This window comes from Brachyistius frenatus, unplaced genomic scaffold, assembly GCF_029030835.1.
Source record: "Brachyistius frenatus isolate BFR_SWC_R1_liver_20210118 unplaced genomic scaffold, ASM2903083v1 Contig_12, whole genome shotgun sequence".
In the NCBI taxonomy this organism is placed as follows: domain Eukaryota; kingdom Metazoa; phylum Chordata; class Actinopteri; family Embiotocidae; genus Brachyistius; species Brachyistius frenatus.
This window is the reverse complement of record NW_027210611.1, coordinates 283,077-310,166: the sequence shown is the minus strand read 5'-3', so window position 1 is coordinate 310,166 and position 27,090 is coordinate 283,077. Positions and strand designations below refer to the sequence as shown.

Genomic DNA, 27,090 nt, shown 5'->3' with positions numbered 1-27,090 from the left:
CAGTCAGGAGGGCCCACACAGACCTGGCATCAAGAAAGCGTGAGCGCAGGATCATGACGGCCTCACAGGTGCTCTGTTTCAGCTGCATCTGGATGGAGCTGAACTTGCGGTGGATGATGCTGACCATGCGCTCGATCTCTTTGGGCGAGATGGGTCGTGTTCGAGACTGCTCCCTCAGCAGGTTCATCACATGGGTGGTGAACTCATTGCACGCCTGGATGCACAGACAGACAGGATTCATAAAAAGAATAACTATCAGAGAGGCTCGACAGCTTCAGACAGAACAAAAGGATGAAATTGGATTCTGGAGAGGCTGCACCTTCACTGGGAGGCTTTGGCCTCACAAGCAGTGCTGACAGTCTAACAGCAGTAGTGTTAGAGGTAATAAGAATAGTCTAAATTAAAGCAGCAGACACACCGCGATGTTTCAAGCCAAACAAATGTGGCAGCGGAGTCATACAGTGGAGGCAGCGAGACTTTCAGTGCTCTGAATATTAAAAAGACTTCTCTTCAATGGAAGAGAAAATGTGACAAGGGAAGAGAAATCTAAAATGACAGCAGGCTTTCAGTCCCGTTCACGTTCAAGAGGTTTAAACTGTCTCCCTCTCTTTTCACTCCATCTTTGTGTCTACCTCGTTCTCTCTCTGTCTGAATCAGTCACTGGATATGACTGCATTCAGAGTCAAGGTGTCTGTTGCTTGTCAACACCAGGGTTACGTCAGTCAAAGTGATGCACCGAGCAGCCGTTCTGCTTGCGCACACACACGCTCGACACTACTCACTCATACGCGCAAGAGGTGTACATAGCGTGGTGACACAAAAATGCTCAGGTGTATATTGACTGTGACAGTTAGCGATGACTAGCCTTCCTCAGAGAAGATGACAAACCCGGAACGCTTTGACTTCCGATGGAATGACAAGACGTTACAGTCTTTGGAAAAGAGCTGGTGTGTGACTGATATAATGGCTGCTTGCCTGCTTAGAGATAGCATCTCTGAAAGCTTGGCTTGTCATGAGTTGTCCTGTGAGTGCTGATTTCAAGAGCATTATACCATTATACCGAGAAAATGAGCAGAAAACTCTCAGGAGAACTTCTCATACATTCTTTATACCGACTTATTTCTATTAAGGCTCACAGGATGGAGCTTTTCCCAGTTTGCAGTAGACCAAGAACAAGAAAAAGGCCCTGGGAATGGTGCGAGGAAGTCATTGTGCTTAAACAAATGTGTTCAAACTACAAATTCACAGTGTAACATAAAAGATCGCGTGTGTTTGATCCAATCGACATTACCACGAGATCCTTTATGACTTTTTATATCAGTCAAGTTATGCATTTGTGTATGTCAATAATTTCTATACGAAACACTTCTATTCATTTGTCAAAGGTTTGTTTCTATCCCGATTCATTATCCATCAAAATACAGTTAAGCCTTTTTGATTGTTTAAAATAATTAACAGCTATAAGACAGAATAGGAAAATATATTTCAATATTTTCTACTCTTAGCAAATGAGAAGAATCTATTCATGGGAGAGGAGACAACTTTGATATGAATTATTGTGTCGTGAAAAAATGAAACTGATCATTCCTTCAAACTCACAGAGGATTCCCCCACATGTGGACTGGAAAGGCACTATAAAATACAAGAAAAAGGGGGTTTAAACTAGTGCCTGGTTCATGGGCACAGCAACAGGGCAGATAATCGTATTACGGAGGGTTAAATTTATGCTTCTTTGGTTGAGCAAAGTGCTAACGTTTTACTGGAAAAACACATATGAGACATGGGAATCTGATGCACTTATATGTGCTGATAATATACCTAAATAAAACAACAATATAAATATCTTTTACACAAACAGGAACTGAGTTAAATCCATGATCCATGATATAATATATCTGAGAAAATGCTGAATGTGTTTTGGAGCAGCAGGTAACAGAGAATGAGGTATCTTGTCCCCACCTGTTCATACTTCTCCAGCTCTGTGTGGTAGATTTGTCTGATCTGAGAGAGCTTGGCCCGGTAATCAGAGTGTTCTGCTGAGTTGTCGGCGCCGACGCCACCGGTGGCTGCCGCTGCGGCTGCTGCAGCTGCCGACCCGCCGCCTTTCTCCGGCCCGGCCACCCCCTCTGCCAGCAGCATGTTGTCCAGTCGCATCAGCTGGGGATCTGGAGGCTCCTCCTCCTGGGCCCCTCGAATACTGAGCACTGTGGATGACAGCAGGAGAGAACATGAGGAGTGCGATGGTACACTGCATCATTTACTGTACATGGATGTTCAAAATGGCTGAACAGCAAAGTGTACGAGTTTTACAATGGCTGAAAAAAGGGTTTTAAGTATTATTCCTGCTCGAGCCTACTGAGTGAACTCCCTGAAATATGGCCGTCGTTATAACAGTTCAAGTCTATGTCATAAAAACTTGTACCCTCACAGAGGCTGCCAGCTAAGCAAGACCATAAAACTATCATTTCATCGATTCTGACTATCATTTCATGTAAAAAAATTCACACAACCTTCCACCAGAGTTCATCTTTCATTGCTCTCCGTATGCTCAGACTATGTTTAGTTTCTACCTGATGGCTTTATTATCTTGTCAGATACTATCTAAACAGAAAAACAAACTAATAACACAAGTCTGATGCAGTTTATTAACGTAAAAACACCTGGCTCAGATAAATCAGCAAAGAAGTATACAAAATTTAATAGTTTGAACAACAGATCACGATACACAAATAAAAATATCATGACTACTTTAAAAAGTACTAAGAGGGTAGTAAAAGGTTCAAAATTCATAATTCATTGGGGCCATTAAAAAAACATTTTTAAGACCTTGATCAAACGACATTTTTTTTTATAAAACTGTGTGCAGCATTTTCAATTGTTTCTCCCAACTGTTAAATTGGCATTCAAACAGCACACCTGAACCCCGCTGCTGTGTTCATAGTGTTATCTTGCAATCTTAATTTAGCCAGACTAAGGATAGTGTTACCTCTGACACTGAGGTCTGTTTACACTGATGCTTGGACAGGACAGTGTTTGAAACTAAACTGAGCTCTCAGTTGACATTTATCTCCGCTGTTGTGAGGTGTAAACACAACAAAGACAAAATACTGAGATAGACATGCACAAACAACATACACTGTATCAGCCTAATACGCGCACACACACACACACACACACACACACACACACACACACACACACACACACACACACACACACACACACACACACACACACACACACACACACACACACACACACACATAAATGCAGTCTTGCACATGTTCACACACCAGAGAATTATCCTGAGAAATTTATGTGACAGAGGCTCAACTCCCATGAACACTGCATGCTGCTGATTCTTTCAAACACCATTTTAACTGTGTCCTTTGGCACAAACACACAGGTGTTTCACCACCACTCTCGATCTGAGGATCAGTGCTATTGCCCTGCCTCTTTCTGCCACCAGAAGGCTCCCTTGGTAAAGAAGCAGCGTGTCCTGCTTTTCTCTGAGGTGCTGAAAACAGCCTACCAGGTGCAGCCCTCCATTCCATCCACTGTCTTCAAGGACAAAGACAGAGCTCTCACTGCCACATCCTTTGTCATACACCAAAATGCTTCGAGCAGGCGATCCTACACTATATACAGTATATCTCCTACTTGATGACGGCAGACAGGGAGGGTAAATGACAGGCTGTGTGACAGAGCAGCCAAGCCATATTGTAGCTAAACAGTCTCGGGTCACAGCAGCGGCTCCTTTATAATGAGGATGTAAGGTTGAGTCGCCCCTGTGACCTTTTTGGTGAGTAGGGGGTCCAGATGGATTCCTGGATCTGCGTGGGAAGCCTGTCCTCCTCTTTTCAACCGCCAACAACCACCACCACCCTTCCCCCCCTTCCCTCCCTTTTTCTCCTCCAGCAAAAACATCATCCATTCCCATCAGCTCCAACACGTGAGCAAGCTCAGCTCAAGAGGCAAATGTCAATGGCTATCAGACGGCTGGAAAAGGTCAGGAGTTCAGATGGGGAGCAGACAGCATGCATGCCTGTGAGTGTGCATGTGTGTGTCTGTGTGGGGGGAGGGGGGGTGCATGTGCTGGTAGAGGAATATGTGGATATTTTTCATGTGAATCACACCAGCGGGAAATTATAACACTCGCCAATTTGATTCTGACAAAATAGTGGCACATCCCAACCAGAGGGGGAATCTAATGAGCCTAAGAGTGATTTATTCATTCCCTCCAAGTCCCAGAGTGCACAACTAAAAGCATGAAATGGATTAAATAAATACAATTAATAAGGAAAATCAAACAATTCACTGTGCTGTGGCATAATTACCCTAAACCACAGCCATCAGCTTTATTTATTTCTGTTCAGTAATAGCAATGAAATCGATTAGCCCTCAATGCCAGTCAGAGTGCTCGTTGTGAACTCTGCAACCGTGGACTATACATTAACGTAATCACCTGACAGAGGGAAGTGCCCTCTATTACAATAAATCACACGCTCCCAACACTTGCATAATAACACCAAAACCCTTTCAAACACACTTTATAGTCCATTGTAGCGACAAAGGCGTGGAGTCCTCAGCGATTCTCTTATTCCATGGACAGACACAGATTAGTATCTATAAAAGGAAGATGGCCATCATCTCATCTTGATCATTACCGACAGACTTAATTGAACAATGAGAGGACACAATTCCTCTCTCTGTCGCTTCCTCCCACCCTCCTACCCTCCCTCCCTCTCCTCCTCCTCCCTCCCTCTTCCCCCCCCTCCTCCTCCTCCTCCTCTCTTCCTCGCTCCTTCCCTTTGTGCACGTTCTTCTATAATTCCTTCCCTGAGATGTGGGGCACTAAACCCAAAAAGGCAAGGCATAAAAAATGAATACGTATCATAAACAATTCTACAGCCGGTTCCTGAATAATGAATGGAATTCTAAGAATAAGCCTTTGTTTTGGTTATTGACAAAATTAATTTCTGCTGTTTTACTTCCTTAAGAGCTGGCTCGGGCCCATCGCCACAATGCCTGCTGTTTGCAGACAACGGGAATGTAAATAAACATGGCGATTAAGCCACCCACTCATACAGGGAGAATCAAGGTGCAAGGCGCACGCACACACAAACGCATACACACACACACACACACACACACACACACACACACACACACACACACACACACACACACACACACACACACACACACACACACACACACACACACACACACACACACACACACACACACACACACACAATGCAAACAGACACTTTTGTGAACAAATATAAGCACTCATACAGGCCCATGGTAAAAAACACACAGCTATGCACACTAGCTGACTTCCCTGAGCACCCGGCCAGCCGCCCTGCGAGCGCTTTTAAATGAAAACATGTTTAATTAATGATGTTGAAGTATTCTGTCACAATTAGGAAGATTTACAATCAAACAAGGCAGCAGTGATGTCCCTGACAGCCATGATGAAAGTTTACCCCTCTTTCCTCTGACTGGCAGCGAGCAGTCAATGCTGGACTGGATTCATTTCCCATCAATACAGTAATGCAATACACTCTGCAGCCTTGTTGTGTATATATATGTGTGTGTGTCCTTTCTTGCCGAGCTCTTGTCCACGTCACATGACCCCAGAGAGGACCAGGCAGTGGCTGTGCTCTCTATTGATTGTGTGGGCACACGTCATCTAGGGTTTCAGCAGTTAATAAATCAGGCCTGCTCCTGACACAAATGTGTGTGTGTGTGTGTGTGTGTGTGGGCCTGTCACAGACCAGTCAGCAGGAGTGAAAGCGACAGCCACATGATAATGTAACATCACCACCATTCATCCCTGCCACACAGCATTCTGAGACAAAACAACAACAACCTGGGAACCTGAAAAAAACAGCATGATTTACAGCAGACATGACAAGTATCACTAATACAAATCCTCCCCTCCCTGCTCCTTCAAGGAGTTCAGCATCCTACCCTCATCTGCATCTGATACAAGCCCAGTCACGCAGTCCGCAGAGGATGCAGCATTGTGGCATATTTCATACTGACCCACAGAGTAGAAGTGAACTACAGAGCCAAACAATGCTATCATCATTACTGAGAACACTATATGAATATCATGTTTACATTACATCCAGTTTACTGTATGAGTGGCCATTTCTACTGAAATGAATCTGAGCTCTAATAAAGAAATGATAATCATTACATTACACAACAAAGTCTATACTATGAAAACAATTGATACATACAAAATATTGTGCTACTGTTAGTCTCAAAATTTGTATTATTGTGTTTGTACTTGACTGCTGCTGAGAGCTGGATTTGTGATGTTTGCATGAAGTTACATGAAGTCTGTGAACAGACCTTGATTTGTAAAATATGAAGAGTTTTCTTTACGCAGCTCTGTAAGAATTTAATCAGGTTGAAACTAATCTTACAAAATGGTTGAAAGTCAAACAGTCGTGCAGTCATTAATATCATAATGCCTCTTTAAGTATTTAGGAAGTACTAAATATATATAATATAAGTAATTATTGTTTTTAGGTCATATTGTTGTATGAGAATGTAAGAATATGATCAAATTATCAATTTGTATTTGTTGTATGTGAATGTATGTCATGCAGAGACAGCAGATGTAAATTAGCAACGTGCTATATCCGGTGCAATATATTTATTGTCCACTGTCCCTGTTTTAAATAAATGAAACTGAAAATAGCTTTACTTAAAATGGTTTAATTTAAGACTTAAAATTCCCCGCTTCTCTACGTAGGGAGCGGGTTCTCTTCCTCAGAGTGAGCCATGTTGCACTGCCATGTTTCTACAGTAACCCAGAAGGGCCAAATCAAACACTGGCTCTAGAGAGAGAGACTTTCACATTTTTCGTGAGGTTTGTGGCCACCATATTGACTCTTAATGCTGCAATTTGTAACCTTGCCACTAAATGCGATTCAATTCTACACACTGGTCCTTTAACGATGTCTTGTTTTCAGAAATAACTCACAGGGTTTCAGTCCATCAACATGAAAACATGTCAATTACTTCACCCAACGTTCTTGTGGATTTTAAAATAAGGTCATTTAGTTTGGACGCATTGAAATTAAGATTGCAACTGACACGTTATCAATTAATCTGCTGATTATGTTCTTAATTAATCTATCAGTTGTTTGGTCAATAAAATGACAGAAAATAATGAAAAATGTCCAATACAAATAACAAAAGCCAAAGATGCTCATCTTCAAAGTACTTGTCCTCTTTCTAAACTGCCACACCAAAACAAAAGATATAATTTACTATCACATGAAACAAAGAAATGCAGCAAATCCTCACAACGGAGAAGTTTGAGCTGGGTAATGTTTGGCAGTTCTGCACGAGAAATGACCCCAAAGATTATCAAAATACTTTGCTGATTTAACTCTCTGTTAACTGACTTATCAGTTAATCAGTTTTTCAGCTCAAAAGAAGAGAATGAATCTTGTGATCTCAGCTTTCAAGCTTGATAGGTTTCAATACTCAGTTCTATAAAAAAAAACATTCCAGTTAACAAAGCAATCATCAGGAGACGCAGCATTGTGCCACAGAGCTGGTATCATTTCTGAGAACACTAAATGAATATTATGTTTACATAATATCCAGTTTACTGTATATTATAAACATACTATATATATATATATATATATTATATACACACACACACACATATATATATATATATATATATATATATTACACACACACACACACACACACACACACACACACACACACACACACACACACACACACACACACACACACACACACACACACACACACACACACACACACACATACATATATTACTGTATGTTTTATTTCATTTGAAATGAATCTAGGGCAGAAAAGGATAAGTCATTATGAATTTACTAAACAGAGCTCACGGTCTACACCATACAAACTTTTGTCACTCAAAATATTGTGTTGTTTAAATAGTCGTCACATCTACGTTAATCTCAAAGCGAGATTTGTGGATATCCATAAACTCATGGGAAACTTTTTCAGGCCCAAAAATGCTCTCTACATCAGCAGATAATGGGAAGCTGTTCAGCCTCAGTACACAAGGGCATAGTCATAAAGTACCTCTGAAATGGCTTTATGTTTTATCAGCCATCTCGAGTATCATGTGCAGAAAGGGGGCAGAGCAGAAAGTGTTGTATCTGACACTAGGTGGGGGATGGGGACAAGGACAAGTGAAAAATACCAAAGAAATACTGGAGGGACAGGCAGACATGAGGAGATGTGGATGGTACAGGCAAGGAGGCAAGAGAGTGATGGAGGAAGAATGAAAGGCGAAAAATAGAAATGGAATAGGAAAGCGAGGTGTCAATTAAAAAAATGAACCCCAGTGCATTTGGGAGGTGACAGCTGGTGGGAGACGAGCTGACAGGCGTCACATTAGGCGGATTTGGTGGCCGCTCTCCTCATCCCCTCCTTTTTTTTTTTTTTCCTGCTCTCCCTCTGTCTCTTTCTCTTCTCCGGCTTTCTCCACTGGCGATCGGTAGTTTCTCATGCGGCAGTAGTGGCGGCGGCAGGCGAGGCAAGAACTCAGCTTGGTGTTTTTCAGAACAAGTTCCCCCTGCAGCTACTCCTAATAACGGTAATTATCGTCATCATCTGAGGCTTAAGCAGGCCAGTTTGAGGCCTGAGGGGCTGGCCTGATAATGAGGCAGCCAGCGCCAGAGGAGAAGACCATTCAGAGCACCGCCCTGCCACCAACGCAGAGCACTCCCATTTAAAAGCCTTCATTAAAATAATTCATTATTCAAAATAGGCAATACATTAGCCCCTGGCTGTCAGTCTTTCTTAAGGTGTCTTAAAATATATATCTCCTTGATTGAATCAAACTCATGCTCGGCTCATGCAGTTCGAACAGCTCCAGGCTGCACTGGAAACCACGGTGGCTGAAGGAGAAGCCACGAGCTCGTGGAGCAGCGAGCTGCACAGTCAGCCTGTGAGCAGAGAGACAAAGACATCTCTGTGGAGCGAGGACAGTCCACAGGAAAACACAAAGTACACAAACAACTGGTCACACTCATTTTTGGATAAACATTGAGCAGGGCTGGGCATTGCTTCAACATTTCTAAAGTCATTTTCAGGCGTGTTTGCCTTTTTTTGACACCTCGATAGATAACAGATAATAAACGGATGAAGACGAGGGACAAAAAGAAAACAGGTGCCAGTACTTTTAACCAAAGTCGGGCGAAATTATTGTTCAACTATTTATATACTTTACAAAATCGACAATCAGACAGTCACACCTTCTTCAGCTGGTGGTAAAATCGCGGGCAGGGTTGAAACTTCTCTCTTAAGCCCTTTTTTCATAATTAGTAGAATTATTTTCACCACTTTATCTCTCTATAAGGGCCACCTTTTCACCTCCCCTTTGAGCTCAGAACAGCTATGAGCACGTTTGCCTTCTAAAAGGATGGAACAACACGTCATAGGAAGGAGTTCTCTTCAAGCACAAGCCCGAGTTTCAGTTCTGATACTAAAATTATACTTTTTCAATGCCTTTTCTGAACATGAACATGTTTTTCTATCAATCCCTTTTTATTTAACCAGAAAGTCAATCTTCTCAATCTACTGCTGTTAAAACAAATTGCTGTACAGCAGCTGATTTATGCCAGAAAAAAATACAGTCTTAGTCAAGTTAAGATTTTACTATTTGATGGAAGGATTATAGAACAGCTCTACAAATCAATACTTTACAGTTTTCAATAGTGTAGTTTCAACAAGCACATTTCTGTTGGTACTGAAAAAATATTGCAGTCTGCAGCCCAAATGTTGTGAGGTTAGCGTTAGTAGTAAAAGCTCACATTTGTCTGCTAGTTTCCAGCAAATAAATGGCAGCCTCTGATCAAATGACAGCCAGCATAGTGATGCTGTCCCAAACAACAGTTGGTGAGGAGGTGATGTGTGAAGCGGTCAGAGCCAGGAGGAGATTGTCCATGACCGTAAGCGGTTTGCCTGAACTGTTGCCCTACAAGCCCTCCCCAGGCACCAGGACAAGACATGAAACAAAAGGTCCGGTAAAACAATCCTCCTCAAGTCCCCGCGGTGTGTGTTCCTGTGCATGGCACATTTCATAAGGCCCCGCTCTTTGACTGGTGATGAGTTTATGCGAAGGTAATTAACAGTAATTAATCCTTAATTACAGCAATTAGCAGAGTCGCAGTAAATTAAGCCACATCTGGAGGCACGGAGCGGGGCTAGACAAGTAGGGTTGGGCTTTTTGACAAGTGGGGAGGCAGAAAACACGTGATAGAGATGGTTTAGATCTACCTAGGATGCCCAGGTTGTCATCGCGGCTCCAGGCCGACTGATGGGACCTGTGGTACTGTGTGATCTCAGAGGTGGCTGATGGGGCAGGGTCTGACGAACACGAAAGGCTGGGAGAGGGGGTTCATCGCGAAACAAAATTGTTTCATCTCAGGGAGAAAGGCTCCCTTAAGCTACCATGCAAGGACACCCGCCATATGGCCGCTCATAGACAGGAGTGCTCGTGGTTCTGCTTGGCTGTGCTCGGCTTCACTCGACAACATGTGAACATGCATTTCACCCAACCAGCGCAAGAAAGCAAACCTGGCACGCAGTTTATGGAAGAAGAAAACTACACCCACTATACCCAGAATAAAATAAAACCAAAAACATTTCTACTGTAATGCACCGAGTCCATTCAGAGTCAAATGGTTCAGTCTGTATTATTCTCTACTATTAAAAATATTCTGAGAGGTTACTTAGATTATCCCATGATACATTTCATCTCCAAAGGGAGCAATGTCTTCCATGATGACAATGCTCCTCTCCGTAAAGCACAAGTGGTCACTGAGTGCTTTGTATGGCATTATAATGATGTTAGCCATATGCCTTCTGTAAATAGAGATGATCCCATTGACTTCTCTATATATAGATCAAATCCAAAGTGAGCATCTATGTATATACATTATCTGTGCATCACGGAAGTCTTGCATCAGGGACTAAATATGCTCCATAGAATGATCCAGATGGACCACATGAATTCACAGATAACGTCGGACGTGATAAATGTTATTGTTGTGTTCCCTTCAGCTACTCAGACATTTGTTTCTTTCATTTGCATCAGTAACTCAAAGGTTTGATGGGTTAAATCGTTGGCAGCCTCTTCAGCTTCCCTCATCTCTGTCACACAGCAGAAGCCCTGAAGCTTTCTACAAGTTCAGATCACACCCCCACAAAACTACAAAGGACACTTTTGTTGTCCCATGACAAACCATGGCAAAGCTAAAAATATCAGTGTACTGTCAGTGCGGTGGGTCTTGCAGAACGACAATCCAGGATTGAAGTTACAGCTGCAAGAGCAACTAAGAATCTTCACTCAACTACTGTACTTAAGTACAAGTACAGCACTTGTACTGTCATTTTGAGGTACTTGTACCTTATTGGAGAACTTAACGCTACTTTATACATTTACACCACCATATTTCCAAGGCAAAAATGTTCCTTTTTACATTTTTATGATAACTGACAAATGAAAATGTATAAATTTATATCGAACAGAAATGTGTAATATATTATACAAGCTATATTAAGGTTCATTCAATGTCTGCTAACAGATGAATGTATCAATAAAAACAATTAAATAAAATTGTTTTAATAATAATAACCTCAAAAGGGGAAATCTGCTTAATCAATACATTTACTTTTGATACCTCATTAATTACATATTATTTTTAATGCAGAACTTTTATTTGTAAAAAGGTATTTGAACACTAGTATTACTTCTTGTGCTGGTAATGAATCTGAGAACTTCACTGTGATTCATTAGTTAATTGATTAATTCTAGACTGAAAGTTGCAATTATTTCCATCCATCAACATGCAAATTAACTTCAATTGACTACTTTTTTGTCTATAAAATCTCAGAAAAATTAAAAATACTCAGAATGATGTATTTAACTTCCAAACCACTAAGATTTTTAGTTTACTATAATATATCTAAACAAAATTTCAAACACTCATATTTGAGAAGCTGGTAGCAGTGAATATTGAGCACTTCCCCCCCAAAAAAATTACAATGACTGATTGTTTATTTAAATAGATGCAGATTACTTTTCTTTTCATCCACTTGTGGATTAATCAACTAATAAATTGAGCAGTATTTAGTCTCAAAGTGTCAAAAAAAAAAAAAAAAAAGTAGCCATCGCAATTTTCTAAGGACTAGGGATATCAGCAAATTGCTTATTTTGTCCAACTAATAATCCAAAACATGAAAACATTCTATTTGTGATGATACAAATTTGAGAAAAGCAACAAATTTTCACATATGAAAGGCCGAAGCCAGTAAATGTTTTATATTTTCTTGATTAATGGTTGATCAACTAATCTATTAATCAAGTACTCAATCAAGATGTCGTCACTCGATTGAAATACTGTATCTTGTATAATTGTATGCTGCAGACAAGTATCACTTGTCTCATAGTTCATCATCAAAGTGTCAAAAGTGCCCCAAAACTTCAGCATGAAGTTGCAGTGTAATCTCTGGGAGGTGGGCTGCGAATGCCCAAATGTTTGATGGGCTACAAGGTGCCATTAATATTGTAACACTTCAGAGATTTGCTCCAGCAGGAAATATTATTCTCTCGCTGCATTTATCAGGGAGCTTCCCATCAAGGGAAAATAAGTCAAACTGGCTTTGTTCTGCTGCGTGTGCAGTTTGTTTGGACGCTGTCACAACTACAGAAATCCCTGTGAGCTTTACTGTTTTGCCAGGCCTGGCGTTCAAAAGAGACTAGCAGCGCTGCTTGGTCTGCCCTTAGCTGTAAGGAGAGAAAAACAATGTAAGCGATCACTGTCCATGAGTGAGAGCACCTCTGTTCCATATTTCTTGGCCTACATTGTTGTTAACATCTGCTTGTAACCTGACATATGGGTGATTGTTTGTTTTGGATAAAGAATTTGTGGCAAAATTTTTGCATCAACAAAAATACTTAAAAGACAAATGAGAGAACTTTTTTATTCATCACCACCAGAACAGTCCTGATGCAGGAATAATGCAAATAATATTTGACTGATGTTTGTTATGCAAAGGTGCAGCATTATCATCGAGGAAAAGCAAAGCATCTCAGTTCATGCTGTGTGAATGCATGTGTGTATTACGGTGTGTGTGTTAAGGGGGGTCAGCTCGGGACAATGTTTTAGAGCTGTAACAATGGATATGACAATGCAATGCCTGTAGGCAGACAGAGTGAGACGTAGAGAAACACTGAGGCAGAGAGAGAGAGCGAGAGAGAGAGAGAGAGAGAGAGAGAGAGAGAGAGAGAGAGAGAGAGAGAGAGAGAGAGAGAGAGAGAGAGTGTGCTTACAGCAGAGGTAGTGGTCCGGGCAGCCTAAGTGGCCTGGCTGGCAGGCCTACCACACCACTAGCGGATAAAGCCTAGTCATTAATCACAGGCCTGTGGGATCGTCCCACTGTAGCAGAATACTGGGTCAGAGGGAGCTCCTGCTGTCAATCAGCACTAAAATGTGTGCGAGCCTGAGTGGAGTGGGATTGTAAGCGGGGGAATGTGTTTTTGATGTGAATGTGTCATTTTGCCTGCAGCTACAAAAAGCATACAGAACTGAGGAATTAATGCATTAATGCAAACACCAGTGTGCAAGTGCTAGACGTCATTTACATGAAAAGCATATCAAGTCATCCGTTGGGAATGAAAGCAGCATTTTCTGCCCTAAAAGCTGGAGCTTGATTTAAAAAAATAAAGACAACGCTGCTCTATTTAAGAAGAGCAAACCAATATACTATGCAGACAGCCCTGTGGCACCAGGAGCACACGCCAGAAACACTAATATCCCACTCAAATGAGAGACACGTGTACGACGAGGGACAACTGAATGCATGTTCAACCAGTGTTTGACCCAGTTTTTTTTTTGGTTTTTTTTCATGCTGCTGTCACAGGTTAGTTCAGAGGCATCACAGTGTACAAACACTTGAATCTTCCAGTGTGGGTGATGGTCAGAGAGGGTGATAAGAGAGGTGTCATCTTCCAAAGCGCGGTCCATGTCTTTGGACATAGAAGTCAGAGAACTTGTACGATGAAACATTTTTAAAACTAAAGCTACTGAAACAGCCCACGCTGCAACCCTGCTGAATGACACGCTGAACATTACAAAGAAAGATAATGACTGACGCACAATACAGAACTTACAAATCATAACTGATTTTTTTTTTAAACGTGGGCGACCAGAGGCTTAACGACAGATTTAATTGATTATAATATTTTTTATCTTAAGAAGCAGGAACACGCTTTTGGCGTTCTTAGTAAATGATTTCAGAGTGGTGACTCCGGGGACTTGAGATCTCACAGAAACTCGCGAGATTGATCGTGACCTCAGAGCAAGAGTGGACCGTCGTCGTGAGCTGTGTGCACTCGTTTGTGCGATGTTTTGTGCCAAAAAAAAACCAAAATATGCAAACACAAATGAGCACGGCTTATGTATTTTGTAACGCGAGCTGGAGGCAAGTTGGAAATAAAGTTTTATTGCTCGTCACAAACGGGGCTCGTGCGAGCTAATGCTACAAGCTAACGTTGTTGTTATGAGAGTGTAACCTTTGATCATTAGAAATGCAGTCATGTCTATAAATTCTCTGACCTTTCACTGCAGTGGAGATGCCGTTTCACATTACTATCACTGTGGCCTCGTCGGGTTGGTGACACTTCCCGGTCAGCTCGCACTAATTGGCTATTTTCTCGCTGTTCCTTCGTAATCGTAAATATCAAATATGACTGATATTAAGCGGTAGCAGTTGGCAACATGAAAGATTATGTCTGTAAACTCCTCACACGACAGAATCATTTGGGCAAATAATCCGTTCAGACCCGCCTTGAATCTGGAGCACAACGGCAATTGTCAGGATGGGGGTGAATCTGGCCCAAAATGGCCCAATTATCCTCACGTCCAGGGGCATCTTACGCAGCGTGTTTTAATTGATACTAGAATACTTTCGCACTCTCTGCTCTACTGAAGCTTGTTGACACTTTGATTATCTGTGTTGAGACCCTGTACTTAATTGAACTGCTTGCGCTGACGCTGTGGTCAGCGGTATCTATATATGGAGATGCATTGTGCAAAAGTGAGGATGTACCTGTCCTAATGGATTGAACGATCAATAGAATATATGCATCTATAAATATAAGTTAGTGAAAGTGAAACCTCAAATAAGACCATCATCACTAAATGAAATTCAGTCTATATGTCTTCACACAGCTGTAACGGTGACCTGCACGTTCTGTTTTACTGCTCACAGATTTGTCACAGTTTTTTTTTTTTCATTTTCTTGGCGAGCTGAAATTCCCGATGTTTCCTTCAGGGGTTGAACCTGTTCAGATCGCACTGAGATACTGAAGAACAGAAGAAGCACCGTTATAGTCTGCAGCAGAACGACAGTCAGATAGCTGTAACCATGGAAACAGTGTCAAACATTTTATCAGGATTACAGACACATTCAGTTGATCCTTACTTGTTTACCAAACTGTTGCGCAAAATGAAAACAAACATAATCGATCAAATACTACAATTGTTTTTATATATATGTAGCATCATTTTATTTTGAAAATAAATCACATGCATCTCATTTCTTCACACACTCACAGACTCTTTTAAGTGAAGAAATGTAAAATAAATGTCTGTCTGCAGTTATCACTGCTCATTATCATTTTTTACTTTCTTACATTAAGAAAAAGCAACAACTTACTCCAAGCAAAACTCATTTAAAGGAGTAAATATCTACTTAAATGTCATAATCTCTTTAACAAACTAAAGTATCGCCCAATAAAAGCAATCATTTAGATGCATAAAGGATTTTGTTTTCTTAATCTTTTTAAGCAATGACAGAGAAGCAATAAGAAAACAAAAAACAAAGTCATTGTTCAATTGTGAAACAAAAAATTAACTATTACATGCTGACGTAAGAATAAAGATGCTATTTAAGCACGGGGATACACAGTATGTCAGTGGTATCAGATCAAATTTAACATTATTATTTTGAAGTTTTCACTTCTAAAAGTGGATCGTGCTGCAGCTTCACAGCTCGCCTCCCCCTCGGCCCCCTGGGTGAGACAACAGTCGTATTCTGTCGGTCAGCCTCTACACACCTGCATCCCCAGCTGGACCTCCACTCCCCCACCTCCTCCCCCCTGCTCTACAGTGCTCTACTCCCAGCTGCCTGGGCTATTTATAGGCCCTGTTTCATTTCCACACCTGCAGGGAGGCAGAGTTGTCACAGCGGGCCCACAGAGCCTCTCTGGAGTGCTGCATGGGAATGAAAATGCACCTTGCTGATGCAGGAACTTATTCTTGTCACTCTCTCCCTGCAGATACTATTTTGTTGTGCATGTGCAGTGCAATATGTGCTGCAAAGATAACGCGCAAAAGAGGAACCTGTGTAAATAAGATTCGCCTGTGAGGAGTGTGAAGTATACTGACATGGATTAGTGTTTTTGAATAATCATCACATACACACACACACACACACACACACACACAGAGAGAGAGAGAGAGCAGCTTGATATGTTATCTGTACATTTCTTCACAATATCCTGCACGGACATCACTCCTTTATAAACTTGATTAACTGGAACCAGCGAGGTAACGCGCAACAACATGTAAAAGTTGCTATTTTCCTCCTATATTTCCGTTTTTTTCCTGTCATGCTTTTCTCCTCTGGATGTAGTGGGCTGAGGATCCAGTCAGCGGATTACATTATCAGTCTGACCTAGTTGCCAGCTATCTCCTGAGACCTGAGGAGCCAGGCTTTCTGCACAGCCTTCCGCTGCTATAACACGCACACTGTGTAACTTTAATTTATCAGGGGGAAGAGGAGGGAGAAATGTGACAGGTTGACAGTTCTCTTTGCCTGCCACTCTGAGCACTCCCTCTCCCCGCAGTGTGCTGGTTAAGGGTCCTCGCTATAGAACAGTGCATTACCGAGAGTGGCTGCTATTCAGCACCCTGGAAACTCATCAGCAAGGTTGGAACCCTCTTATTAACGAGAACATTTAAGGTGAGACTCGCATAGAATTATGTGATTCGGGATGTGGGCGGGGAGCTATTTTCTCTGACTGAAAGAGCAAAAAAGCAAATGTTTATTATCATACTCTTCTCCAGTGGTGGTATTCATATCATTCACAGCAACGCCAAAGCTTAAAAATACTCCATTACAAATGCTGCATTCAGAAAGATTCCCCCCCCAAAAATACAGAAATACTAGCAAGCCGACTTAAGTACTCATTATGGTGCTTTCATTGGCATATTATGATGTTACTACGTCATAATTTTTTTATGCAAGAACAGTTAACTTATATTGACATCTTTGATCCATGGTGATGCATCATATTTCATACTCAACTCAAGTGCAATATTTCCCACTGAAATGTTGCATGAAAGAATAAAGTAGCATAACATGTAAAAACGCCCTGTGATGGACTGGCGACCTGTCCAGGGTGTACCCTGCCTTCGCCCAAAGTGAGCTGGGACAGACTCCTGCCCCCCCGTGACCTTGTTCAGGATAAAGCAGGTATAGATAATGGATGGATGGATGGAACATGTAAAAACAGGGTTGTACTAAGTTGCACTCAGTTTCATTTTCTACCACTGGTCATCCCACACTGAACAGGGCAGCAGAATTATATTACAGCACACACCTGCCGGATATCAAACCTTCTTAAGAATATGGTCTCCATAGTGGACAGCTACAGTAGTGTTCAATTATTTTCATAAAGGCAATCATGTAGCAATTAGTCAAGGAAAGACATAATAGGCATCCTAAGGAAACAATTTGGAGCTGTTATTCAAAAAGCACAAAGGACTAAAAATCACAAAGCAGTTTTTCAGTCGCAGGATTAAAATCATGACACAGTCAGTCATGTGAAAGGCGGCATGATGGCAATATACTCCGGGAACAAAAGACTGAACTAATCAGCCTGCAGATTAAAAAATGAAAGTTTCCAACAAAAGGAGCTCTGACGTCTGGAGAAGGAAAGAAAAGGTGAGTGTAGAAGTGATTCTGCGCAGCTCAATGAAAGAAAACCTTGAAAGGGGAGCAGAGGATACATTCAGGAGAGGAACCATTATTCATGCTCCTTGTTGAATGTGCGGTGAAAGACGATCGGCCAAAATAGCAAAACAAGCTGGACTGATTGTGTTAGTGATTGCACGCTGAAACATCCTAAAATGGTTCAACATGAACATATTCATGCTGAACAGAGCCATACATGCAAATTAGAGATATAGGTGTAACACTCGAGTCTTTTTGGGTCATGACTGTTTCCCCACCAGCTGCAGAAAAAAATAGCCAATATCGTTTTTTCTGTGAAAATTTAGGGGGGTGGGGGGCTGGGGTGGGTGGGGGGGATGTGCTGCTGCCAGATTAGGCTACAGCTTGTGCCAAGGTTATAAACAGGCTGTTATCAGGCTTCCAAACAGAATAATCCTCCCTGTATCAGCGCCCAAACATATGGGGCCACACAAAGCAGCAGCAGCCCCTGACAGACACCCCCTTTTAATTACACAGAAGGGGGGGGCAGGACCTTTCTCCCCCTGCCTTTCCCTTTTCTGCTTTAGTTTGTGTCTGTCTGCCTGTCTCGGAAAAAATGCGCTTTTTTTTTCATGTAAGATCACATGTAGTGTCAAATAAAGCCAACTGATGAACCTGAGCGACTTTGTATTGCTGAAACAATCGGTAGATTAAACTATTCGTTACTATTTTCATTTGTATTTTGTTTGTCTATTTTTAAGCAAAAACACAAATTCCATCCTTAAAAATAGCAATAATTAACTTTGTTTCTTTGGCTTATGTGAATATGAACTGAATCTCTTTGATCTTTGGGTTCTGAAATGTTTTTCAGACAAAATAAAACATTTGAAGACGTCAGCTTCAGTTTTAAGGAATTGAGATGGGCACTTCAGTATTTTCTGAAATTCAGAGACCAAAAAACTTGAAATAATTGATCAGAAAAAATAAGTGATATAATGACCTTGGACCTAATGACCTAATGTCTCATTTTCTGTCTGTTTTGGAAACAAAATAAATAATTGATTCATTGTGGGGAAAAAAAATCTCAATCTCTATCAATGAAGAAAGAATTTGCTAATTGGAGCAATAATTTTAACCCTGGGATGTCATGTCATTGACAACATGTGGTATTTTTGTATATTCTTAAGAAAACAGCGAGGGGCACTTTCCACTATTTCCACTATGTTTAATTGTACAAATTGAGGAAACAATTGGCAAATAAATCAATAACTAAACTAATGGTTAGTTGCAGCCCTGTTTCAGATCAAATGTATTTTAAAAATCCATTAATTCTAAAATATACTTTGAAATCCAACATAACCGTGTCAATCTGTTGCAGTCAGCTCTCAATGTTGGGGGACTTTCCTCCCATCTGAAAGAAATAAATTCCTCGATCTTTTATATACTGCCTACAGATTTTAAAGTCTTGTTCAATAAAGTTGAAATGTCACAGAGGTGTAATAACAGGGATCATATAAACGCTGGGCTTGGAAAAGCTATGCAAAAATGACGGCGTCCCTTTGCGCTTGTGCAATAAAGTTTTATTTTCCTGAATCGGCCAATAAAAGTGGGCTTTGAAGGTTGTCAATGGGGAGTAATTGGTCCATTTTACAGGAGCGATCATATTTCTCAGAAGCTTCTTTTTTTCATACAAGCGTGAATGAGTCTCGACACCGACACAAGGAGAATCTTCTTGTTAGCGATGTGACTTACCCAGCAACCTTCAACTAACACAGAAGGGCAAATAAAAAACATCTGGAAAAGCAACACGGCGCAAGTAAATGACACCACAAGATGAATATGCAGGTCTGGCCGTCTGTGCTGCGAGCCCTTTTGTGAGATTCCACATGAACGATGGAGATACACAAAAACAGTCCGCGCTTTTGGCAGCAGCAGGGCCCATTTCACACACCCCCAGACAGAGGAAAGAGTGTAGACCTTAATGACGTCCAATCTTCTCTGTCACGCCGGGCTGGAGGCTCACCGGGGCAAAAATCGACCGACAGCTCAAAGTGCTGTTAACCGGTTTTGAGAACCCCTCGCTGATGCACAAAGCACACCTTTATTTCAAACACAGGTCGCAAAAATGTGTGCCATCACTGTCTTTTCCCACAATTAAAGTTCAAGTGTTCATGTTGCATACAGGAAAACAAACACAGCCTCAAACATGCTGCGTGTTGAAGCTTTAAACACTGGCTTTTCGAAATAAGATGCATGGTCTGAAGTCAATTTGAAAAAAACTTGCAGTCATAATGTGTTTTAACATACCTAGTAAGACATAAATGCCAAACATTGTGATGATTTATAAGCCAAACAAACACAGACCAAAGGCGATGACAAGCTCACAGAAAATAAAAGGGGATGTCTTTATTTTGCCACAGACAGTCATTTTAAGATCTGAAGGCCTCTTTGTAATCTGCTTTTCAAACTATCCCTGTCTGAAGTAATTTCTTCTTTTGATTATGACTTCAGTTTTTAACTATAAAGATGTGTATCACGTTGTAGCTTGTAACACATAAAATCAATGACTTCCACTTGTGATATTTTTTAATTAAAGTCAAACATCACCTTTATAAAACAAACCTCTAATTATTTTAAGATCTAAAGTGGTTTTAATCCTTTTTTTTTTTTTTTTTTTTTTTTTTTTTTTAAAGGTGACACTTTTCCTCAAAACAGCTGAATTGCTTGTGGCGAAGGTAATACTCAGTTAAGCAAAGGAAAAGTCAAGGAGTTTTGTTTTTGTCATCAGGTCTGGGCTGGCTCTTTGATTTGATTTCACAGCTGGAAAAGCATTTGGTAAGGAAATATCTGAGTGCAGCTGTAAGCCAAAGTGTCAGTGTCTATCCATCCTGGTAAGAAAGGCCCAAAATAATAATCAACCACTCGAGCCTCTTTGGAGCAACGCTGCCAGCGCCACAGGAAAACAGACAGACAAACACAATGAGTATCTCCACACCCTTGCACTGACAGGAGGCGCTGGCAGAGTCGGGGTAAACGGACTGCGCTGAGCGGCACAGCAGCCCCTAATGATCTCCCCTCTGTTTCAGCGGACTGAGAAAAGCCATTACCTCCCGCCACATTACCCTGCCATCCCTCACATGGTGGATGGCTCCTCTCTCCCATGAGCACCTTGCTCCAGTCATGGCTGGCAGTGCTCACCTCCTTACAGCCTCCACCTCAACCCCATCCACCCGCCTCCCTCTGAAACCCCCAGCTCTATACATCACATTTAACACTTTGACACTAACAGTCTATAATGTTTCTATTCTACAAAATCACTCTGCCAACTCCAGGATAGCAGAGCAGAGTCTGAGGAAAATAAATACCACTCTCAGCCGGTGGCAGTAAATTCTAAAGGAAAAGGAAAAGTACAAAAAGAGCCTCTTATACACTCTGCCTCTTCACTCGGCATCAAAGAGGTGTTCTGGCTGCAGTGGAAGTGAGGGATAATTTCAATCGATACACATTACAGCTCCTACTGACAGCAACATCTCACACTTTACATGGAAGATTGTCCGTGCCGTATAAAGAAGCCATATAACCGGAGAAGTCAACAGTCCTTGCGAGCACTTTATTGCGATATGAAAGAAACATTTCACTGCATTAAATTATTAAAATCAAAAAGTGCCATGAATAAATAAAACCAGCCTGAATAAGTGATGTGACAAGACATACTTGAGGCATGACCTTTGAGAGTGTCTCAATGTGTCGGCAGATGAAAATAGAGGTACCTACTTAAAGGTTTTTGATTTTAAAAAATCAACAAAGAGGAAATAAAATAACCAAAAAGAGGTTGAACTGTGGAAAAGACAGGAAAGAATTTTTTTTTAAAATAACGTCAGGAAAGACTAGTCACCTCAAAGAAACAACAACCACAGAAACCACAAACACCTCACTGCATTACAATTTGTTTCTTTTGTCTTTCTCTTTAATATAAGTGTTTACTTGAGCAAAATCCAATCATTTCATTCTCTTCGAGCGTATTTCATGTACATAAACAAACATTTGCTCGACCTCACTGGAGTATTAGCTTTAATGTATCGTCAGCAAGCCTGGCTTTGAGAGGGCATTAATTTCAATTCGCCGATTTAAACACTCCAGTTTGTCGCAATCCTTCATCGCAGTAAGCCACCAAGTCAACACACACAATGGGCCTATTTTTCAATCTAATGGCGGAGCTTACTTGCCATTAGTGGGGGAAAAAAGGGGGCTTTTGCCTTTGAACAAGCCACTCAAAATGTAACCCTGCATTTCAAAATGAATTTGAATAATTAATTGCGAGTTAAAACAGACATGAACCCCAAGAATCGGGCTGTGGAGGTGGAGCTCTGGAATATATTTTTTGCCCCAAGGCCAGGAGATGTCTCATCTTAGAAAGCTGGAAAATCTAAGTCTTTGAGGATCGAGTGTGTAATCTCCAGCGAATCTAATGAAACAAAGTAAAAGATAACGCCACATTTCATCACATCGGAGACAGAGTGCTTCCTCTGGTTTGCCCTTGAGGTGGCAGGAATCCATAATATGAGGAAATCAGTCTTTTTATGTAGTTGAGGTATCACAAGCCCCTGTTTGACCCGACTCTCAAGACAATTGATTTATGAGCTGATCCGAGACTCAAGCCCAAATTCTACACCTCTCTCTCAAATGATTTATTTTGGAGAGAAGCATTTCTGGAGAAAAATATTATGAGACTAACTGCTGTCACACAGCAATTTAGATGGAATATGACCCCTCATTTAATATGTATAGTGACACAACAAGCCACAAACACACAGTATATTAACCATTGATGTATATTTGATGGTGATAAGACATTTCTGTCACCAAATGTTATTGCTATGTTGCATATTTGCAGCGCTGCATTCTCATATATGTCAAAATTACACATTTAGAAAACCCACCTCTCCTCCTGACTTGTCCTTGGCCCATTCCTTTGCAGTGAGCTTGCCTTTATTATTTAATTAAGCCACTACGGCCGTTACATTAATAATTGAGTGTGAGAGGAGACCCAGGGCAGCCGCAGGCTCTGGCGCATTGGGCTTCCTGGTGAGGAGTGTATTAAAAATGTGTGTGTTTATGTCCCCAGGGCGTCTGTCCTGGCTGCATAAAATTGAATTGGTTATATCTAATATATCATCCCCTAAGGGTGGCTGGGTGGGTGAGGAGGAGCAGGGGGAGAGCTGGGATGGCCGCATCCTGCCAGCAGGGAATGAGTCGCAGAGATTCAGAGAGACGCATGAGGTTGTGACGTTAATGTCCCTCAGAATCAAATCGATGGTTGTCCGAATCCTCAACGAGCATGGCCTTAAGCTAGGAAGCACAAGACAAGCCCAGAACCAGATTAAACCCACTCGTTACCGCAGTCTTTGTTCACTTCTGGTGTCTGGTGATGCATTCTGTGCATCAGTGAGAATGGATGGAGGATTTCTTATGAGAACGGATTACAACCAAATACCAAATACACAAGAAAAAAAAAAAAAAAAAAAAAAAAGCTTACGGCATTCATATGGATACTAAGAGGATGAATGTTGGTGACAATGTGAGAGTGTGAATGTAGAAGAAGGAAAAACATCACTCATGATCCCTCCTTTCACAGACCGAGGGGCTGACTGCAAATAAACTCTCCCTCCCTGTCTTTCTCCACCTCTCCTCTTATCTGCTGCTCCCACCATCCCCCACTCCCACCTCCATATCCAGCCAGCTCCGTGCCTTTATCCAACTCTGCACCTTTAAGGCCTCCAGACTCCAGAGGAATGAGCGTTTTAACACCACCATTAAGGTCAGGGCCTAAATTATTGATCTGCCACCTCTATCAGCATAACGGTCACGTAGCCAGTATCACAATCTAACCCTGCCGCCCTCGGCCAGCTTGCTGCAGCTCCCTCAATTAGAGAGAGATTCTCATTACAAAGAGAGACAGCGAAAGCGAGAGTGAAAGAGAGCAAGGTAGAGGAGGGGAAAAAAAAGAGAGCGCGAGAGAGATCCATTTCAGATGATGAAAAAAGGGGGACAGCAGGCATTCTTTACACACACCCTCCTCCCTCCCCATCCCCCTCCTCCTCCCCCTTGAAGTCCCCCATCATCTCCCCAGACAAGACCCAAAGATGACAGGTCTTATCCTCACCAAAATGCGGGCGATAAGGCAGCTGTAAAAGAATAATAAAAGAATAATGCACGGAGGATGAAAGAGGAATGCAGACAGAGAGTGAGGCAGAGAGAGAGGGGCAGGCCAGGGAGGGGGCAGCAACATAAATAAAGATGCGGCACAGTTGGGCTGGATCTCCTAATGAATTCGGAAGGTCCTGGATCAATAACATCAGCACGCTGACGACACATCACAAATGCCAAAGGAGCTCGCCGCTTTAAGCAGAGCTGGAGGAAAAACAGACATTTACCGCATGCTTCTGCGCTACGAAAATGACCAAAAAAAAAACAACCGAACGCATCGAAAAATGGCCTTTGCAGATGGTCTGGAACAGTCAGGAGTGTGTTTGTGTGCGACGCTGCTCCAAGGAGCATCAGGAAGCAGGAAGCGGCCCTGATGCTTGGTAATGGGGATGATTTCCACCTAGGAGATGCGGTGATAGTGGCCGTGCTATCAGTGCCATTAGTGATGCTGATGACAGATGCTTTCTTTGTCTCTATTCAGATATATTTTCACAGCTGTCAGAGAAAAAACACATTGAGTACATCATTACGCAGTACAAATAGCCTGAAATGAAACAGCCCCTGACACGACGGTCAAACTGTACGCAGCGCTGAAGATCTATGGGTGAAAAACTGGAGACCGTGCTAGACAGTGTTTTGGCAAAGACTCTCTCAGAAGTGGATCCAAGCAGACGTTGACTTGGGTCTCGAAAACGTGCCCTCTCTCCCCACTCGCTCATACACAATCATGGCCTAATGGCATTCCATTAACATAATTGCCAACATAACTAGTGTTCCGTGTCTGAGAGCCGTTCCCCAACTACACGGTAAAAAAACAAAAACAGAAAGATGAGAGATGAAATTGAGCCAAACTGGGACCATCCCTGAAAACATATTGCGGGTGTTGGAGCTGTATTCCCCTCCTCTTCTTCCTCCTCCTCCTCACTCCCTTTTCAAAACTACAGTGCTTTGTGGAGACCCCCTGGGAAGTCTCTGGCATCTCAAGGAATGTGATGCCAGTGTGTGTGTGTGTGTGTGTGTGTGTGTGTGTGTGTGTGTGTGTGTGTGTGTGTGTGTGTGTGTGTGTGTGTGTGTGTGTGCGCGCGCGCGCGAGGGCACATGTTTGTATGCAGCAGAGACAGCGGGTGAAAGAGCAGAGCTTCCTTCACATGTTGGTGGCTGCCTCCGCGTTCAAAGATTGGGCCCCGACGCTCGCTTCGCACCAAACACAACCTGCCAGGCGAAATGAAATTCCCATTATTTTTAATTAATCCCTAATTAAAATATATTACTCCACAGATTCCTCAAATCTCTCTTAATATGCAAATGTGGCCAATTCAAGGATATTTACATATCATTAATTAAGGCAAGCACATTCTCTTAGTCTAATGAGCTGTGGCTTGGGTCTGCCAAGGAAAACTAAACGCCGGGCTCAGGAGTGAGTAAGCACAGCCACGGGGGGATGCCGACTCTCTGTTGAGTCAGGACTATCAACTGTTAACGCCAGGGTGAAGTAGACAACAACAACTCTGCTAAGCTCACCAGAAAAATCCACCCTGAAACACTTCAACATCATTAAAAACTGCTACGGGTGATGCAGCTTGCATCTTTGTGCTCTTCTCACTCCTGAGCGTAACTGGCCTAACGTAGCAGAAATCACATCAAACTGAGGAATTTCCAACAACAGCAGAGAATGTGAGTGTTATCACCGTCACAAACACTTGTACTTTTTCCACCTACATGCAGTAATTGCAACAAGTTCATACCCTCATCTCCTGCTGAAACAACAACTATAACAAATCTGGACGAGGTAAGGTGAGGTTAACCCCTTCAGTGCCTTTAAATAATGTTACTCCAGTCTCTCTGACAGTATCACATACATTGTGCATCTGTTTGTTTACACTCCTAATCCAAGCTACAGTACATGGTGCAAATTAACATCTGTCCTTGTTCTGGCTGTGCTAGATCATCAAATTCAAAGGTTATATTTTATCAGGCCAACATATTTTTTTGTTTATCTTTGGAGATTTCTGGGATCCTCAGCTAGCATTTTAAATAAAGTTCTCTGAGTTTGAACCATGTTTGGTTGCTCAGCTTGAGTTTGTGCATGAGACAAAAAATGAAAGGAAAACACCTACGTCACTTGATATTTTACATTGTACTCCTACTGCACTGCATTTCAGAAAGAAGTATTGTATATTTACTTCACTAAAGGAATGTGACACTTAGATTTACTGGTTACTTTGCAGATAAAAAAAAATTCTAAATTAGCATTTACAGTAACATTAATAATGTAATGTTGTGTTGTAAAGTACATCAGTGGCTTCCAAGTTGGAAATTGGTATTTTTCTGCAATATTTTTTTTTCAAATTTTTCTGTAGTATGTTCTTTTTGCTTGTTACTTTTGGCAAAGTTTTACCTTTCAAGTTGAAGGACAATATATACCTATCTGAGATTTTAACTCTTGACAAATGCTTTTAATGACTCACTAACTTACTGAAATATGCAACATGTGCAAAATGGTTTCTGATAGTCACATTTCTTCTTTAAAGAGCCTATAAAAATAATCTCCACCTTGACCAGCTGCGGCATTAAAATTGTGCTTATATGTTAATAAATAAATAGTAACGCTCCTACACTGTAATATATCCTAAATAACGGTGACAGCGGTCAATCTATTGCATAACGAGTACAGTCACATTTGATTCTTTAAACACATGCATACTCTTAGAAATTTGAAGGCTTAGTTTTTTCCTGTAATTAAGTCGTTTTTTTTATTGTACTATTATTTTTACTTAAGTAAATGATCTGAATAGTTCATCCATCACTGCACTGCTGATTAATGAGACTGTACGT

The 27,090-nt window shown here is 41.6% G+C and overlaps 1 protein-coding gene across 7 annotated transcripts in view; it reads right to left on the bottom strand.

Moving 5' to 3' along the window:
• Positions 1 to 27,090, bottom strand: part of pbx1a (pre-B-cell leukemia homeobox 1a) — a 49,519-nt gene that overhangs the window by 9,943 nt on the left and 12,486 nt on the right. For 4 of the 7 annotated variants that reach the window (XR_011310648.1, XM_069691991.1, XM_069691986.1 and 1 more), the window contains exons 3-5: positions 1,960 to 2,204; positions 1,600 to 1,632; positions 24 to 214 (exon numbers count right to left, since the gene is read on the bottom strand). Coding sequence is in view for 6 of the 7 variants with exons in the window: in XM_069691991.1 (XP_069548092.1) it covers positions 24 to 214; positions 1,600 to 1,632; positions 1,960 to 2,204 (469 nt within the window). In the remaining variant the exon portion in view is untranslated. The remainder of the gene's footprint in view (positions 1 to 23; positions 215 to 1,599; positions 1,633 to 1,959; positions 2,205 to 27,090) is intronic. The other 3 variants (XM_069691988.1, XM_069691992.1, XM_069691989.1) reach the window with 1 other exon arrangement.